The 20,443-nt window shown below is 35.1% G+C and overlaps 1 protein-coding gene across 1 annotated transcript in view; it reads left to right on the top strand.

Annotated features, from left to right (window-relative positions):
• Positions 1 to 20,443, top strand: part of LOC129244578 (Bardet-Biedl syndrome 4 protein homolog) — a 71,644-nt gene that overhangs the window by 42,823 nt on the left and 8,378 nt on the right. Inside the window, exons 8-9 of the mRNA XM_054882290.1 lie at positions 7,177 to 7,263; positions 14,781 to 14,989. Coding sequence (XP_054738265.1) covers positions 7,177 to 7,263; positions 14,781 to 14,989 — 296 coding nt within the window. The remainder of the gene's footprint in view (positions 1 to 7,176; positions 7,264 to 14,780; positions 14,990 to 20,443) is intronic.

Below are 20,443 nucleotides of genomic sequence, written 5' to 3'. Positions count from 1 at the left end.
TCATGCAACTTTCAGGTGAAATTACTCAGTCATCTCGTTAAGAGATGTACGGCATTTCATGGCTACCTTGGAGGTTGTCGACTGTGTTGTGAGGGATTTTATCGCCTCTTGGCTATCAGTGAAAATGTAGATATCATTTCTGGATATCGCATGACACTGTATCAGTTTCGCGGCTTTCATTATTGCCATCAGTTCAGCTTGAAAGCCACTATAATAGTAGGGGAGCCGAAAACTGACGGAGATCACCAGATGTCCACCCACCCTGCTCCCGAGCTTTGAGCCATCTGTGTATACATGGATGGACTCGTCCTGTCTTACATCGTCCCGTTTCCACTCTTCCCTTGATGGCCGTGAACATTGTAATGGCAAGTGTAGCCGTGAGTGCACAGTCCACCAGTCCGGCGAGCCCCAAAGTGCCAGCCAGGGAAACACGTAAACTTGATGCCTTTAATTGCATGACCGGAAAAGTGAGGTTCACCTACTTTTTTATTAATACACAATCGAGCTCAAAAATTACAAAAAATGTATATGCAAAAATTGTGTTCAGTGAAAAAACTCGCTGCCCAAAGCTTAGTGCACTGAAGTACTGCTAGTGTTTTGCGACTAAGTTCCAAATTTGTTCTTTTTGAGAGCCAAACTTTAAACCATGACTCTAATTCCTTAAGAAGTTACATCATAAGGCCCTTCTTCGAAATTCATGCGAATTTTTTCCGTTGAGTTATTCAAAATTTTATATTTAAATCTTTGAAATGATTCTTTAAAAATGCTGGCCATAAAAATCATTTGCTTTTTGGAGGCGGCTTTTCTGGAATAACAGGAATTTCTGGAATGGTGAGCGTCAAATTTTAGGAGGAGCTCGGCCAAACACCCAAGAAAGGATGAAAATACCAATTATATATAAGCAATGTGGCGCAAATGGCCGCCGTAGCCGAATGGGTTGGTGCGTGACTACCATTCGCAATTCACAGAGAGAACGTCGGTTCGAATCTCGGTGAAACACCAAAATTAAGAAAAAAAAAAAATTTTTCTAATAGCGGTCGCTCTCGGCAGGCACTGGCAAACCTCCTAGTGTCTTTCTACCATGAAAAAGTTCCTCATAAAAATATCTGCCGTTCGGAGTCGGCTTAAAACTGTAGGTCCCTCCATTTGTGGAACAACATCGAGACGCACACCACAATAGGAGGAGGAGCTCGGCCAAACACCCAAAAAGGGTGTACGCGCCAAATACATATATACTATATAGGTATATAATGTGGCGCAAAATTAATCATCGATTTCTTTTTGCATAACTTTTTACTAAATACTACAAAAAAAAAAATTGTTGTGATGGAAATCTTTATTTTGTCTTTTATGCGCCCCGTTTGTTGTCTTTTGGAATACTGCAACCGTCTAGTTTTTTTTCTTCTTGATTGGCACGATAACTGCTTAAGCGATTTTGCCCAAGTTCAACAAAGCGCGCCAGTCGTTTCTTTCTCGTGCTAACCGGCGTCTAACTACCTAGTTCACAAGTGTCAAATACGATTGACGTACGACGCCATTTGCAAAAATTATAAATCTTCCGTTCGGGCGATTAATTTTGCGCCACCTTATCTTATATTATACTTATACTTATACTTATACTTATACTTATACTTATACTTATACTTATACTTATACTTATACTTATACTTATACTTATACTTATACTTATACTTATACTTATACTTATACTTATACTTATACTTATACTTATACTTATACTTATACTTATACTTATACTTATACTTATACTTATACTTATACTTATACTTATACTTATACTTATACTTATACTTATACTTATACTTATACTTATACTTATACTTATACTTATACTTATACTTATACTTATACTTATACTTATACTTATACTTATACTTATACTTATACTTATACTTATACTTATACTTATACTTATACTTATACTTATACTTATACTTATACTTATACTTATACTTATACTTATACTTATACTTATACTTATACTTATACTTATACTTATACTTATACTTATACTTATACTTATACTTATACTTATACTTATACTTATACTTATACTTATACTTATACTTATACTTATACTTATACTTATACTTATACTTATACTTATACTTATACTTATACTTATACTTATACTTATACTTATACTTATACTTATACTTATACTTATACCCGTTATAGCCCGTTTCATTACAAAAATCGATACGCCGAAATCAGCTGTTTTGGTTAACAATTCGATTATCGCAAATTAGACGACAACAATTTTGGTGTCGTTAATTCAAACAAAAAAATGAGAATTTCTGTCTTTAATTAAAATGGTGAAAATACATTATCAAAATCCTTTACTTAAGCCCTCAAACAGTAGCTCAATATTCGCTAAGATGTGGACAAATCATTCCATTTGTTTGCAGTGGAGCTCCAAAAACTATTCTGCTTAACTCCAGACATGGTTGAGCACCTAATTTCTCTGCTTGACAGTAAACTTAGAGGTTCCAGAATAACAGCGATTTCGACTGAAAAATAGGCACATATTGTAACCTTTAAGCTTCTTCAACTCTAAATACTGCCGTTATATTACTGGGTTTTTGCTGCACTGCGTTTTTTCGCAAATGGATGTTATCAACGACCCGCAGCTGAGCAATTCGGAATATCCATGAGTCAATCGTCATTTAGCCGTAGCGTACAGATGCAATCAACCGTTATTTGGTTTACGCAAATGTGAGGTTTTGTATGACCTACATAAGTGGAGCGGCAAGCTACAAGAGACATTTTTGATGGAGTGGCTCTGATTTTGGTGCTGTCGATGACATTCTAAATCAATATACAAAAAGCAATAAGTAAACACTAATTTCCAATAAATAGTTATTTTATTCTACTTACTTTTCACAAATATAATTGAAGAAAACACTCAAAGTTGGATTTAACAGGTTGTCTGTACGCATAGTTAGTCGTTTTTGCTATGAAATTGAAATTTGAAAAGGTCGAGCCAAGAAGGATCGAGAGCTGGGCATATCCTAAAACACTTAGGCTCAAAAGCCCATTGCATTTAAAGCGCTGGAAAAGGATAGATAACTAGTCATGGAGGAGAGGAGAGAAGTAATAGAAGAAAAAAGATGGGATAGAATAGCGACAGAAACAGAAATAACAAGTCGCGTGTGAATTTTTCAGATTCTTTGGTATATTCTTCTGAAAATATCCTGCAGTTTGAAAGAACGAAAATTACCCATTTCCATGAAATTTTTATTTTTTCCTTGTTCACTCCTCTCGGGAACATACGGCCTCGACAAGACTCTTCCATCGTACACGGTTCTGTGCTGTTGTTTTTGTGTTTTTGTACCGTTCCCTGAGATGTCGGCATCTGCTAGTACGCGCAGTATCGACCTTATCCAAGTGTTTTCTGATCGACCGCGAGCTCTGCTCCCTTGCGAGTTCCAGTCCACTGCCATTCTCGTGATGCTATCTGGTGGTTTTCTCGTTGTGTGACCTATCCATCGCCACTTGCTGCGTTTGATTTGAGATGGGTTCCGCGCTCGTTAATCTCCACAGTGCGTCGTTACTGTTGGTGTTTGGCCAGAATATTCTGCAGATGATGTGGAGGCATTTGTTGATGAAGGATTGTAGCCTCTGTATGATGGTGTTAGATACCAGCTATGTTTCGCTTCCGTACAACAATACGGACTTCACGCATAAGCCGAATATTCGTAGTTTAGTGTGCCTGGAGATTTGGGAACTCCCCCACACTGTATGCATTCGCCCGAATGCCGTCCTTTCTTTGTTTAGCGTGCAGTTGACATCTTCATCTGATCCACTATCTGCCGTGATGATGCAGCCGAGGTATCGGACGCTTTCGACGAATTCCACCGGGCATCTGTCAACTAATATCTGCCTTGCGTTATTGTGGTTATCTCTCATGGCCTTGATCTTGGCGATGTTGACCTCCAGTCCGACAGTGCTTGCCAGCTAGTTTGCCGCCTTCGCGACTAGTTTGTTCGCCTTCGCTTGCATGTCAGTGAGTTTGTGAGAGGAGAGGCAGATGCCATCGGCAAAGGCCAGGTCCTCAAGATTTTTGGGGAAACTCCATTCGCTGCCTCTTTTGTGCAGGGTCAATTGGCTCATAACGTCGTCTAGAACGATAAATAATTTTCGTATCGTTTAAAGTTAGTGAATTACACTGCAGATGTACTTTGGATAAGGAAATATGGTCCTTTTGTTATTTGCTGACTACTTTGCTGTTGCGGCATTGGAAATTAGAAATTTAGTTGCGAGATTGTGTTGGTAACCATTTTGAAATTTTTGATTGTGGTCCTCTTCGGCATGAACAGACCAAATATGAAATGGTGCCTTCATAAAGCGTATAGAATTTCGCGTGAGTATAACAAAATGGAAGCAATTATTAATGAATTAAATGACAAAGAAACTTTACCCGCAAATATTTCATAGCTAAATTCCTGAGGTTAAGTCCTGATGTAAATTTAGTAGAGATAATTAAAACATTTTTGTTTTTGTTGCTATAGCTGTAAGATTGTCACATTAACTTTCTTGTACAAATACATATACATATATAAATCCATGTCTACAACTATACGAGGGTTGACTTTTATATTTTGCGTCTTAGTAACACTAATTGCGATGAGCTGTAGTTCGATATTCTTATCGAAAATTTTAGTATTTTTAACATAAACTTACACACAAGCGAACTTTATGTGTTTTTTTTTTCAATGAGTTGAAAAATTCATCTCGCCAAAAGATGGAATTAGCTCGTGAAAATTTTTAAAATTTTCATGCAATGATTTACTACGATTTGCGACGGGGATTCGCAAAATAGAAGAGCACTAATCAACTTATTTCGTCTTTTGGCCTTGAAGCACCACACTTAGCCCCTGAACTAAGGAAAACCAATCGCCGAAGATGAATCATCCTTCACGTATCGGCTCACACAAGAGAGCACTCAAAAAATCGAATTAATGGGCTATCCGCCTTATAGTCCTGGTCCAACGACTTGCAATGTGACCGCCGATACTTGTAGGGTGAATTTCATGAAGATCGTCCAAAAACGATTGCTGTGCCAGAAACATTGATGCTGTGCGTCAAGTGATAACGTAAAATATCGCATGATAGGGGCGTCCTTGGGTATTAGTTTCATTCAATACATTCAATATTGCATGAAAATTTGCTCGTCAACAAGATTAGTTCTCGTTGGATACCGCATAATTTGACAATTTCCCCCCAAAAAACAGTACTCTTGCCGATAGGTGTAAAGAAATATTGAAGAAATTCGGGCGTGCTGGTTAAAAGCACATCTATGACATCGTAACAGGTGTCAAATCTTGGATCTATGCATATGAACCGGAAACAAAATAGCAATCGACAGTATAGGTATTCCAAGACGCACTTCATCCAAAAGAGATGTTCGCAGAAGTAGCATCTCAAAGCAAATGGTCGCCTGTTGTTTCGGAAAATCTAGCATTTGGTCATGTCTCAACTGTACTACTAGAGAAATTTAAGACAGTTAACTCTGGGTGCTACACAAGCATTTGTTTACCAAAAGTTTTCGGAGAATTAAGGAAAACTAATCGTCGTTGGCGGCCGCCGTAGCCGAATGGGTTGGTGCGTGATTACCATTCGGAATTCACAGAGAGGTTGTTAGTTCGAATCTCGGTGAAAGCAAAATTAATAAAAAACATTTTTCTAATAGCGGTCGCCCCTCGGCAGGCAATGGCAAACCTCCGAGTGTATTTCTGCCATGAAAAAGCTCCTCATAAAAATATCTGCCGTTCGGAGTCGGCTTGTAACTGTAGGTCCCTCCATTTGTGGAATAACATCAAGACGCACACCACAAATAGGAGGAGGAGCTCGGCCAAACACCTAACAGAAGTGTACGCGCCAATTATTTATTTTTGTTTTTTTTAATCGTCGAAAAGGAATCATTCTTCTCTCACGTATCGGTTCACACAAGAGAGTTGTGGAGCACACCAAAGATCGAATTAATGGGTCGTCCGCCTTTCAGCGCTGATTTAGCACCTAATGATTTCTTTTTGCTTCCAAACAACAAAAATAAAATACGAGGTCAACGTTCTTCAACGCCTGAAGAAGTTGTTGAAGCCTTTAAACAGCTCGTTTAGGAGGTGTCCATTTATAAGGGGTGAAACTGCTTTGAAAATTCCAAAAAAAATTGCAAAAATTGAGTTCAAACGAATGCAAAGGTGTATTAACTTCCAATAATTTGAAAAAAAATAGAGTGCGTGTGGCGCAGTGCACACAACAGAAGTGAAACTTTCAAGGCAGATAAAGAAAGAGGGAGAGACCCGAGAGAGAATGAGAGAGAGAGAAATAGAGAGAAAGAATATATTCTAAATAAATTCACAACATTTGCACAGAATACAAATAGATAAAATTTACAAAAACCGGAGAAGGTGTGGGTAAACTCCGTACACAAACCGTGGCAACAACGCGCACTACTCCGAGGGTTTATCACCCGCATAAACGCAGCGATTCCAGGCCGCAGCAACGGCGCAAATTACCGCAAGGCAATACCAATAAATCCGACGCCGGAATGGATAGCACTTTATAGTACGCACAAGCACTAGCACTAGAAAACGGTAAAGCGCCAAAAAGTAGGCACCAAAAAAAGCCAAAAAAATGAGGATCAGAAAACGCCCCAAACAGTAGGCACCAAGGAAATATAACGCCAAAAAGTGGACAACAAAAATATATTTTCACCAACAAACAAGCGCCAAAAAGTAGGCAGTGTTATTTCTCCCTAGAAATTAGCAACCACAAGGAAAAACTCAGGAAAAATAGCCAAAGGCGTATCTAAGATACATATAAGGTATAGCTCTCTCTCTCCGTTTCCTCTACGTTACATCTTTTTTTCTCTCTCGCGGAACGAAAATTCCCAAAACGTTGCATGGCCTTGAAATTTTACTCTCCATACTCACTCGTCCATTGACGCCTAAGAAGTTTCACTTCAAAAATCGATTTTCTTTATTATTTTACTATGATTTCATTATTGGCCTAAAAGTATAAAAAGCCCACCCTCGTATACATAATTACACGTATTACATTTATATTATGATGCCTAAATTACATTTCAAAGTTTTGTCTTACTTTCGAATTTGTTTTTGTTTCCTTTCATGTCACTACTTGACAACAATGCAGCGCAACAATACGCGAGTGCCTTTCATACGCTTGCTGCGGCCATCAACTTGCGCAAGGACAGCGCCGAATGCTACATGCTGCTCGGAAGTAAGTAGCTATCTACACGCACATACACATACGCACTTTTGTTTGATTTGTATGTAGGAATGTGAGAAGCTTCTTATACATCCTTATGGATATAGGATTTCTGAAGAATACATACAAGCAAAGCCGGCCTGAACAAAAAGTCACCACAGAACAGGCATTGAGCTTTGTTTGTATGTAGGTATGTATGTAGGTATGTATGTATGTATGTATGTATGTTAAATTCGCCAAGAATGAACTTTTTTGGGTTGGCTGTTGGGCGTGACCCTTTGTCTTTACTACAATTATCACCACAGCTTAGGCGCGCTCTATACACAAATACATACATCCATACATACGTAGATACTCGCACATACAGAAGTACTTATCATGACCGCTAACCGGAAGTCCTGTAGCCTGCATTTATGTTGCATAAGCGCTAATTGTGGCTGCGAATTAAGCCACCCACGAATATCTTGCTTGCCTACATACGAAGTGTGCACTTAAGAAACCGCTGAGTGGTGGATAAAAGTTGAAACAAAAGAAGGAAAAAGTTTAAGAAAAAATTTAAACGCTTGCTAGTTGACATCAGCATGTATGTATGTAGGTATGTAAGTATACCCTTTAAGTAGTAAATCCACTTAGGCAACCAGTGTGCAATGAACCAAAAAAATGTTGACAACAAAAAAGAAATACCCTTGGAATTGAACTAATGGCTGTATACAAATGAATGTAGGCATTTTTTTAAGCCTTTGCATTCAGTTGGAAGATAAAATATTTCCTTTTTTTCTTTAAAATATATCGGGGTCACCAGCTGGTTTATTTTTTAGTCATATATTACCATAATATCAGGTCAGTCCATAAGTTCGTGCGTATTTTACCCATAATTTCACTTTTGTACGATTTTTGTATACAAAAAATTATTCGCGAAATATAACGGAACTATTTATATTTTTTTTTGATATATTTTGCATTCAACAAGTGATTTTAATCGCAGATAGAAGCACGTGTTGTTAAAAAATAAAATGGAATCTTCGAACGCGTTTAAGAGGCATATTTTGTATATTATTTTTTTTATAAAAGTGGTAAAAATGCAATAACTGCTGTTGCGGAAATAAACACTGCTCACGGAGAGGATATCGTGAGTATAAGGACTACGCACACGTGGTTTTCAAAATTCCGAAGTGGTAACTGCGACGTGAAGGATGCCCCGCACGCTGGTCGTCCTGAAGTCTTTAACTCCGACGCCTTGCTCGAACTCGTGGAAGCTGAGCCAAATTTCACAGTCGATATGATAGCTCAGAAGTTAGATTCATCGCATGGAACAGTTCACAGGCACCTGGTTCAGTTGGGAAAGGTTTCAAGGCTGGGAAAATGGGTTCCGCATAGACTTTCCCTCGCCAGCCTTCAGCAGCGAATGAATGTGTGTTCTCAGCTGCTGTAACGGCTTGCAAATGAAAGTTTTTTGAACCGTGTCGTTACTGGTGATGAAAAATGGGTCGTTTACAATAATCCTGTTCGCATACGCCAATGGTTAGATAAAGACGAAACACCAGAACTGACCCCTAGAAATGGCCTTCACCCCAACAAGATTCTCCTGTCTATTTGGTGGGATATGGCCGCTATTGTTTATTAAGAACTTCTGGAACCAAACCAGACGATAACTGCTGATTATTATTCCCATCAGCTGTCAAACCTGAATGGCGCACTTAACAAGAAGCGACCGTCTTTAGTGAATAGACGCAAAGTTTTGTTTCACCAGGACAACGCAAGACCTCATACCGCAAGGCAAACATTAGTCAAGCTGAAAGAGCTCGGATGGGAGCTAATGCCACATCCACCATACTCTCCGAATATTGCACCTTGTGATTATCACCTTTTCCCTGGACTTCAATCTCATATGAGTTACAAGAACTACTCTTCAACAGAAGTTATAAAAAGGGATATCGAAGCGTATTTTGGCTCCGAGGACAAACAATTTTTTGAGCAGGGAAATAAAAATTTGCCTAAACGTTGGGAAGATATTGTAAATAATGAAGGAAAATACATTATTGATTAATAAATACTTAAAATACTTTTAAAACCACCTTTAAAAAACGCACGAACTTATGGACTGACCTGATAATTAACCATAATAATTACCATTAACCATATTCACCAAGTTTTTAAATATCCTGAAAGGTTATTCAAGTGAAAGCAATCCTTTCTGCACCGCGGCCAGTGAAAGCTTGGTGGCATTCGGTTTAGTGGGTGAGACGGTGGACCACTTTCTGTGCGTCTGCCCGGCCTTCGCTCGAATTAGACTTGAAGTCTTTGAAACTGATGTGGTTAGAAACGGTCACCTTTGCTGCTTGGCACTATAAGAACTACTCAAATTTCTTCGGAGGTCGAGTTATTGCGAAATTATTGCGTCTAAAGTGTCAGTACGTTTGTGTCATCGGTACAAAAATGAGTTTCGAACAAATTAAATTTTGTTTTAAAATCGGTAAAACCTTTACCGAAACATTTGAATTGATGAAAAAACTTTATGGCGATGATTGTCTATCTCGTGCCAGAGTTCATGAGTGGTTTACAAGTTTCAGAATGGTTGTGAGGACATAAATGACAATGAACATACGGGCCGCCCAAAAACAGTAATCACCGAAAACTCCATCGAAATTGGTTGTAAATTTATCAAAAATGAACCGAAATCATTGTTGAAATTCATGGAATTGGAGTTAAATACCTCCAAAAGATCGATTTATCGAATTTTAACTGATCAAGCATAAGTAATTTTATGGAGATACCTCTCGCAACTTGTAAGCTTCTCATTAAGGACGCACTAATCAGTTCTGAAAATCAAAGATGGATTTGCAATAACACCCGTGAAATTGCTAGGCAAACATGACCAATGCTAAACTTACGTCTGTCCAAGAGTATTATAAAATTGAGTAGACTTCAAATCAGGACCTTAGTAGGGGCCCTCACCGGACATTGTCTCATAGGAAATCATGCAAGGAGATTAGGCGTTTACACGCATGATTTCTGTCGTAGCTGCAGAAATGAAGAGGAGTTGGAAACAATTCAGCCAAGAAGCAGAAACCGATTTTTAAAATCCTACTTCCTAACGAATATAGATAATCTATACACTTTAGGTATCAACAATTTTTCCGCTTTGTGAAAAGCTCAGGATGGTTCAATATGGAGAGGGAAATGTAACCCAACCCCCGCGGCTCACAACGGACCCATTTCGTGGTCTAAGTGGCATCGTTGTCTCTATGTGCGATGCGGCTGCCAAACGTAATCTAACCTAACCTAACTGATCATTTGGGCTTACGAAAGGTCATTCCGCACAAGTTAACTGAGGTCCAAAAATTGCTCAGAATTCAACATTCCAAAGATCTCATTGAAGAGGCAAGAAAAGGCGAGAACTTCCTTTACGACATTGTAACTGGTGATGGAACGTGGTGTTTCCAACATGAACCTGAAACTAAGCGTCAAAGTGCCGAATGGAAGACCACAGACGAGCCACCAACCAAAAAATTGCATTTGTAGAAGTCAAAAATCAACTTGATGCACTTTTGTCTTTACGATTCCAAGGGAATTGTCCACAAGGAGCTCATGCCAATGGGCCAAACCGTCAATGTAATTTTCTCTCTTGGCGTTTTGAAGCGTTTGTAGCATCGCATTCGTCGAATTCACTCTGAATGGCGCGAAGGATGAAGCTGGCGCTTATTACATTATAATGCACCATCTCATCGATCCACTCTTGTGACTGATGTTTTGACTAGAAACATCATTTTAACCATCACCGTATTCGCCTGATATGGCTCCCTGTGACTTCTACTTATTCAGAAATTACATTTGGCCTTGAAAGGAAAACGTTTTGCGTCCGTAGAGGCCATCCAAAAGGCTTTTACCGACATCCTGAATGACATTCCGGATTCCGGTCAATGTTCTGAAACACTCTTTCGAAAAGCTTTTAGATCGCGCAAAATAGTGTATCGAGACCAGAGGGGACTATTTTGAATAAATAAACTCGAAGATTGCCCAATCAATTTGAGTTTTCGTTATTTTATTTCAATTTAAATTCCGTTAGCTCTAAATTCTAAACTCTAAATTGATCTCCTGACACTTTCCGGTCGAGATAATGCAACTATCGCATTCAGTCAACGAAGAAAAATTCGTATGTTAAACTGAAGAATATTGCTAAAGAAAGGTAGTACGCACACGAGCCCGAAATTACCTACTCGCCGTTTTGATGAGTCTATGAATAAACGCCACTCATTAGGCACGTAATTTTGTAATCCCATCGTAGCCATTAAACCAGGTACATCTTCATAAAATACAAAGTCATTTTCTTCAGAAAAATATTTCAGAAGCTTCAGAAGAATCTCTTATGCGGCAATGAGAAATTTTAGTTTCCTTTGTTACTAAGTTTCTTTCTTTTAGCCTAGAAGCCAAAAGTTCAGAAGCAGACTTTGATAGACCCAAATCTGTGATAAGCTCGTTTAAATAATTTTGGTTGAGTGGGCTTGGCGTTTCCAGGGCACATTCTAAGTCAGTATTCGCCTTTTAAATGCATAGGCTCCTCCTGTGATGGACCAGCTGGAGCTTCAGGTGATATGTTAGGGCTTTAAACACGTCTATGTGCCGACCGTATGCAAGGATATTCCTCAAGGATATTTGGCTCGATTTTTCCGGTTAATGCCAGTTATGTTAACCAAACAAAAATCGTCGTTCGTTGCTGCACAGGCTCCTTCCAGACCATAGCAGTTTCGTGCCTAAATCTATTCCATTTCTTATTTGTCCACAAACGTAGAAACTCAACGCATATTTCGCGTACTTTTTGAGGAATCCAAGGAATATATTTCATTTCCATCGTGTGACCAAAGTAAATTTTCTAAGCCTCAGTTACGGACGGTGTCACATTTAATTGGTGTTCTTAAACATTTATTCTCCGCAAATAAAACAACATTGATTTGGATCATTTACACAAACTCGTTCTGACGATACGAGTACCATATCAAATTATGATAGTAAACCTTTTTTTGTAATTTCTCAAACGAGGAGCTTTAACAAATTAATTGAGGGTATATTCGGCCGCCGTAGCCGAATGGGTTGGTGCGTGACTACCGGTGAAACACCAAAATTAAGAAAAACATTTTTCTAATAGCGGTCGCCCCTCGGCAGGTAATGGCAAACCTCCGAGTGTATTTCTGTCATGAAAAAGCTCCTCATAAAAATATCTGCCGTTCGAAGTCGGCCTGAAACTGTAGGCCTCTCTATTTGTGGAACAACATCAAGACGCACACCACACATAGGAGGAGGAGCTCGGCCAAATACCCAAAAAGGGTGTACGTGCCAGTCTGTGTCAGAAAAAAAGAACCGCGAATATTCATGAAGTATAAAAGGTAATTTTTTTTTTTACATGAAAGTATGCACAAAACTACGAGTCGCAATAACTCAATAAGTCGTCGTGTAGTCCCCGTTGTTGTCGGGTATAGCCTGACATTTTCTCGGCATGCTTTAAACCAGCTTTTCTGCGTAACTCGTCGACAAAGAGGACCAGATTTTGCGAACTTGACGCACGAGTTGTGTTTTCATAATTCCCCACACATTTTCAATGGGGTTGGCGTCTGGGGACTGGGAAGGCCAGTCCGTTACTGTAACGCCATTTTCTTGTTTTGTTGTTTCTCAATGTGTTTTTCTGAGAGTAGTGGTTTTGCTGATGTGGGACGATAGTATATGTTTACCTCTTTCAGTTGTCATTCGATGGTGTCGATATTCACATCTATTCCCTTTTTAGCAAGAACTGATCGCACGTGGCGTAGTCACAAAGAAGGGTCCCGCTTAAAAAGTTGGACGATCACTTTATCCTGATTTTTTGTACTCACTCGCTTCAAGCCGCGCTCGGAAAAGCATTCAACATTTTTGTACACCTTATACAGGTGGCGCAAAAGTAACCTTGCGGTGTTTTTTGGCTGTAATTTAAAAAAAAAGAAAAACTTTTATTCTTCTTGTGGATTATTTTTATTTGGTCTTTTAATTTTTTTTTACATCAAGTCGAGAATATGATGTCACGTAAATGGCCGCCGCCACAGTTGATTGCCATTTGAGCCCTTTTTATGGCATTTTCCATCACTTTGGCCAAAACTTCCGGCGATAGGTCCTCACATTCTTGACGGATATTGTCTTTAAGAGCTGCAAGAGTCTGAGGCGTGTTGACATAAACCCGCGACTTCAAAAAGCCCCACAAAAAGAAGTCTGGAGCCGTCAAATCAGGCGATCTTGCTGGCCAGTGCAAATCGCCAAAACGGGAGATTAGGTGCCCGGGAAATGCATCCGTCAGCATATCGGTTGTGGCACGTGCAGTGTGTGCCGTTGCACCGTCCTGTTGGAACCACATGTTTTCCAATCCCAATTCATCAAGTTGCGGCAAAAAGAACTCGTTGATCATTGCTCTGTAGCGCTCACCATTCACAGTAACCGTTTGGCCCGCGACGTCTTCGGAGAAAAAAGGTCCGATGACTCCTCCAGCGAAAACAGCACACCATAGTGTGACTTTGAGCGGGTGTAATGGCTCTCCGTGGGTTACACGCGGATTTTCAGTGCCCCTGAAGCGTAAACTTTGCTTATTTACGTACCCGCTAAGATGGAAATGGGCCTCATCACTCATGATTATTTTTGATGAAAAATCATCTTCCTCTTGGTGGTGATTAAGGATGGCTTGAGCGTATGTTAGACGCGATTGGCGGTCAGCAGCTAACAACTGATGCATCGTCTGGACTTTGTACGGAAACATCTTCAAATCTTGTACCAAAATTCGCGATAATTTCGGCCCTTTCGAATGCGTGCATAAAAATACCGCCTCGAAACGCTTCGCGTACTTCTCACTCATTTCTGTTTGGTTGTGTTTACGGGAAAGTTTGAGGAAAGTAACCTGAGTTAGCACTGGCGTCGTAGCCTTTGAGTGAGACTATTATGCAGCAAAAAGCAGAACGAAATATATCATGAACTTACAAGAACTACAACCGGTTCTTTTTTTCTGACACAGACTGTAGTAAACATTAAGTTATAATATAAACCTCAATCATCAGACAAAGGCCAACATGTTAAAGAATATCTCTAAAACGCTAAATCGACTTAAGTTGTTTTATCAAAAGTTCACAGATATACATATTTGTGGCGTAAAAACCATAGAAAACTATGATTAAGTGTTAATTTTTATCGTAGATGCCATTAATTAGTAGCTTTAAAAATGTTTGTATGTATGCGCTGTAGAGTATAGAGTAAACTTGAACTTTTTCAATCTTTCATTTTGTTTTGTTTAAGTCACCAAATCTACTTAAAGTTTTCCGCGCATCATTTCCCTTACTTTACTAAAATTACTGATTTTCTTCTAAACTTTTCCACTTTTCTACTTTTCATTTTTGCCGCATGCCATTACAAAAAATGTTCTTCTTCTTTTGCATTGATCCTCCAACCACCTACCATCCCGCGCCAACAAAACTCTCTGTGTACTCGAAACATCTACGACACGAATTGCCAACCAATTGCAGTATGTTTACGTAAGCTGGAGGATGGTGAGAATGCATTTAAGGCTTTTCAACGTTCCAACGAAATACAACTACAACAGGATGCCGGACGTAATCCACTTGTGCACTTAAACTTTGCGCTCTTCTGCTATGAGACCGGACGCATTGCGCTGGCAACGGAGCAATTTACACGCTTTGTTAGCTCTTCGCAGGATCTTCTGCTGCCGACCGAAGTAAGTTTGAGGCAATTACAAAAAGCTCAATGGGCATATGCGGTGAGGAATTGGCGTTGATGATGTAATTTGTTGATGCAGTAGTTGCACTATCAATGGCTGGAGTAGTATGTAGTTGTAGTAGTAGTACTTAGTAGTGGTAGTGTGAAGAGTTTAAGCATTTGTATACATGACGTTGTATTGTATGTATGTATTTGTATGCACTTTATATAGTTTCTATTTTCTGCCCCTTGTTGTCCTTAATTGTTTGTATTCTCTTGTGATGTCGCTAAATGAAATTGACAGTTTGTTAAATGGATAGTTGGTAGACACTTTAATAGTAGTTTTTGTTAAAATGGCACATTTGTTTGTATGTATAGCTGTTGCACTTGTTCGAGTGGCACAAGTAACCGGTCACCCTGAAAGGGATTCAGATGCTTGGAGATTTAGTGTGCATATCTAGAAACGGTGTGCCTTAATTTATTACTGTAAGAAATTCGGGGGACTTTGTTGGGGTTTTATGCACTTAGCACACCTCCTAGCTCAGGTATGTGAATGTATAATTTATTAAAAATAGTAAAGTAATGGCAAACTTTTTGGGATGTGTTGCTGGTTTCACCATCCTTGTTAGGATATAAATTTGGCCCATTGCGCTGATGTAGACTCGATTGTTAGGAAAATTTGCCACTTTCGCTAATGGAACTTAGTTTATTGTAGAAAGTTAGGACTCTGATCTCACTCTGTACAAAGTGCGGTTGCTCTTCTAATTTACTATTCAGAAAAGATATATCCTTAGCTCATCATTTAATTTGATTCACTGGTACTTGAATCCGAAAAATGGCAAAAGTTTGTCAATCAAATACAAGTCTTTTTTAGCAGACGTGAAAGGATTTCAATCAAAATTATATGCATCACTCTGATGCCCCTTTATGTACTTACAAATTATTAAATATTATTTTTAAAAATATGTAAATATTTCCAGTCATTCACTAGTTAGCACTACATGGGAATCCGACATAGTCTTAGCTCTTAATGATAAAAATAAGAAGAAAAAAATCTAAAGAGGGGCATTTTAAGAAAATTACACAAAAAAAATTTTGCAAAAAATAGAAATTTGTTAAAAAGAAATTTGTTCCCCAAAAATTTAAGCAAAAAAAAAAAATAAATACAATATTTCTTAAAGGTTGTTACAACTTTTTTCACCCCAAAAATATAAAGTTATTAGAGTCTCATATAGTTTAAGCTGTTAATAATAAAAATAAGAAGAAAAAAACCGAAGATGGGTATTTTAGGAAAATGAAAAATTTTTATATTTTTGGGAAAAAGAATTTCTATTTTTAAGAAATTACAAAAAAAAAATTTATACATAAGTAAAAATTTCATAAACAATTTTTTTTGCCCGAAAACTTTTCGAAAAAAAAATTTAAGAAATTTTTGGAAAAATTTTTTTTATTTTATAAAAAAATTGTTCCTGCTTATTTTTTTATTAAACATATTTTTGTTGTTAATTGTTTTTTTTTTTAACAAAAAACAATTAACAAAACATGTTTTTTTTATAAAAAAATAAAAAAAAGAAAACTTTAAAAAAGAAAAAATTTAATTTTTTTTTGTTAAAACTTTCTTACAAACGAAAATTTTTTCCCACATATTTTTAGTAAAAATATAAAAATTTCTTAAAATTTTTTTTGGTAAAAAATTTTTGTGAAAAAAAAATTTAAAACTTTTTGACCAAAAAAAATTTTAAGATATATTTGGAAAAAACTTTTTTTCAAGAAATTTGGGTTTTTTTATAAAAAAAAATTTTTGTTGTTAATTGTTTTTTGTTTTTAAAAACTTTTGTTTCAATAAATTATTTCCCAAAATTTTTGCGGAAAAAAATTAAGAAATGTGTGGGCAAAAAATTTAAGAAATATTTCGAAAAAAAAAATTTTTTTTGAAGAAAATTTAATTTTATGTTGAAAAATTTCTTAAAACAAAATTTTTTATAAACAAAAATCTATTAGCAATTTTTTTAAGATATTTTTGTTTTTTAAGAAATTTTTAATATTGTTTTTAAGAAATTTTTAATTAATTTATTTATTTTGTTCAAAATTCCTTAAAAATGAAAATTTGTTTCCCAAAATTTTTTAGGAAAAATATAAAAATTTCTTAAATTTTTTTATCAAAAATTTTTGCGAAAACAAAATTTAAGAAATATTTGGAAACAATTTTTTTTAAGAAACTTTTATTAAAAAAAAAAAAAAATTTGTTGTCAATTGCTTTTTGTTTTAAAAATTTTTGTTTCAATAAATTATTTCCCAAAATTTTTGCGGAAAAAAATTAAGAAATGTGTGGGCAAAAAATGTAAGAAATATTTCGAAAAAAAAATTTTTTTTGAAGAAAATTTAATTTTATGTTGAAAAATTTCTTAAAACAAAATTTTTTATAAACAAATATCTATTAATCTATTTTTAATATTGTTTTTAAGAAATTTTTAATTAATTTATTTATTTTGTTCAAAATTCCTTAAAAATGAAAATTTGTTCCCCAAAAATATAAAAATTTCTTAAATTTTTTTATCAAAAATTTTTGCGAAATCAAAATTTAAGAAATATTTGGAAACAATTTTTTTTAAGAAACTTTTATTAAAAAAAAAAAAATTTGTTGTCAATTGCTTTTTGCTTTAAAAATTTTTGTTTTAATAAATTATTTCCCAAAATTTTTCCGGAAATAAATTTAAGAAATATGTGGGGGAAAAATTTAAGAAATATTTGGAAAAGAAACTTTTTTTGAAAAAATATTTATTTTTTTATAAAAAAGAATTTTTGTTGCTCATTGCTTTTTGTTTTTAGAAATTTTGTTTTTGAGAAATAATATCGTAAAACAAAAATTATTAGAAACGAAAAACTATTAACAAAATTTTCCTTTTATAAAAATATAAGAAATATATATATACATACATAAAAAAATATATATGTATACATATATATATATTTGTTGTTTTACAAAATTTTTGCATTTTAGTTTTTAAGAAATTTTTAATTTTTTTTGCTACCATTTTTTTATTTATTTTTGTTAAAAAAATGCTTAACAATGAATATTTGTTTCCCAAAATTTTTTAGCAAAAATATAAAAATTTCTTAATTTTTTTTCAAAAAAGTTTAGGAAATATTTGGAAAACAATTTTTTTTGAAGAAGTTTTTATTTTTTTATAAAAGGTTTTTTTTTGTTGTTAATATAATTGTTTTAAAAATTTTAGATTTAAGAAATTATTACCCACAACACATTTTTTTTATAAAAAAATAAAACATTATTTAAAAAAATTTTAATTTTTGTTGTTAATTGTTTTTAAAAATTTTGTTTTAATAAATTATTTCCCCAAATTTTTGCAAAAAAAAATTTAAGAAGTAATTGGAGAAAAAAAATTTTATTGAAGACATTTTTAATTTTTTTGTATAAAAAAATTTGGTTGTTCATTGTTTTTTGTTTTTAAAAACTTTGTCTTTGGAAAATAATTTCTTAGAAGAAAACATTTTATAATAAAAACAGAAAACTATTAACAACAAATTTTTTTTGTAAAAAATAAAAAAAATTTAAATTGTTTTTGAGAAATGTTTTTAAGACATTTTTATTGGTTTGTTTTTTAAGAAATTCTTATTTTTTTTTTTAAGAAATTTTAATTTTTGTTTTGTTAAACATGGGTGTTTTGGTTAAGAATTTCTTAAAAACGAAAAATTTTTTTCCTAAAAATTTTTGCAAATATATAAAAATTTCTTGATAAAATTTTGGCAAACCAAATTTGTTTTTCGCAAATAATTGTAAGAAAAAAGTAAATATTACTTGAAAAAAAAATTTTTAGCAAGTAAAAATTTCTTAAAGCAAAATTTTTTTCCCGAAAATTTGTAGCAAACAAATAAAAATATTTTAAAAAATATTTTGTTTTTCACAAAACCCGTTTTGAGCCATAAAACAAAAGCTTCTTAAATTTAAATTTTGTTTTTTCACAAAAAATTGAGCAAAATATTAAAAAAAAAAAATGTTGTGTATATATTATATATAGTATATTTTACATAGTATATTTTATATTAAGAAATATAACACTTTTTTTAAAGTTAGATATTCACTACCACTTAAATTCTATAGGAAAATTTTCAACCTAAATAAATCTCAAAATTATTAAATTATAAAACCAAAAAACAAAAATTAATATTATTTTTTATTATACTCAACAATACAAATAAGCCAATTAAAAGAAAAATTTACGATACCATCCAGAATAACTCGACAACAGTACATACTCGGATATGGAATCGCTCAATTGCCAAAGCTTTCATAGGCGCACGCATGGCAGAGAGAATGCAGAAGGTTTTGCATATCGCAGTACCATTACTGGATTCTCACGGATTGGGGCAGCTGATGCCATTTCAGTGCTTTGTCGAACTGTTTTTTGCTTGCAACCAACTTTTTTTCTTTCTTTTCTGTTCTAAAGGCTGCATTAATCTAATCTAACCATTCGTTGTTGCATACAAAAGCTAGCTATTTTGACATTTTTCTCAAAGTTCTCTCACGTAGCCCATCTTAAATGACGTCAGGACATCAGGAGAAAAAAAAATTTATGGAATATATCCACTGGTGCAAACATTTGACTCTAAAAATTTCAATTCAATCTGCATTGTCATGTATTCCATCGTTCTTGATACATGGATAGATAGAGCGATTATAAAATTGTCTCTGGCTGGTGGCGCAAAATTAATCATCCCTCTTTGTTTTTGTATAACTTTTTTACTAAATAAAACGCAAATGGTTTTGATTGATGAAAATCTTCATTTTGACCTTTACGCCTGTTTGTATATCATGGCTCGCTAGTTCACAAGTGTCTTTCAATAGGGTGATTAATTTTTTCCTGGCATACATCCTAAAAATTCGTATGAAAAAGTTTAAAAATCTTAACGAACATTTTTTTAACTTTAATTTCAGTTATTCAGGATATTTTTTAAATTATTTCTTCGAAATTATAAAAATTTTTTAATAATGCAATTAAAGCTTTCATACAAATGTATTATACAATATATCCATATGTATGTGTGTGTAATATCATTAGTAGTTTAGTCGGTTCAAGTTCTAATTGGCTGCCATTCAAGTTGGCAAACTATTTGCTGTAATCTTATCTGGCTGATTTCACATCTGTACAAATACTTGCTCTGTGCACGTGGCTCTCCGTACGCTCATATGTGTGCTTGTATGTATGCATGCATGAGTACGCGTTGCACCGGTAACGGCTCATCGATTGGATTTGTTACACAGTAGCCTGCAGTTGTACAAGAGTTCACGCTTAAATACTTATACACTCGTACACTTATCCACTTACTGAGTTGTGCAAGAGCACAAGTAGTTGTTGTAGCTGTACTGTACTCACCATGTTTTTACTTGTAGGTACTTGTTGGAAATTGTAGAAGCTTTCAATTTCATGTCATACTCGGCACTGTACCTGGTTTA

Source organism: Anastrepha obliqua, chromosome 4 (assembly GCF_027943255.1).
Source record: "Anastrepha obliqua isolate idAnaObli1 chromosome 4, idAnaObli1_1.0, whole genome shotgun sequence".
Lineage (NCBI taxonomy): Eukaryota > Metazoa > Arthropoda > Insecta > Diptera > Tephritidae > Anastrepha > Anastrepha obliqua.
The sequence above is the reverse complement of the archived record's forward strand: the minus strand, read 5'-3'. Positions and strand labels throughout refer to the sequence as shown.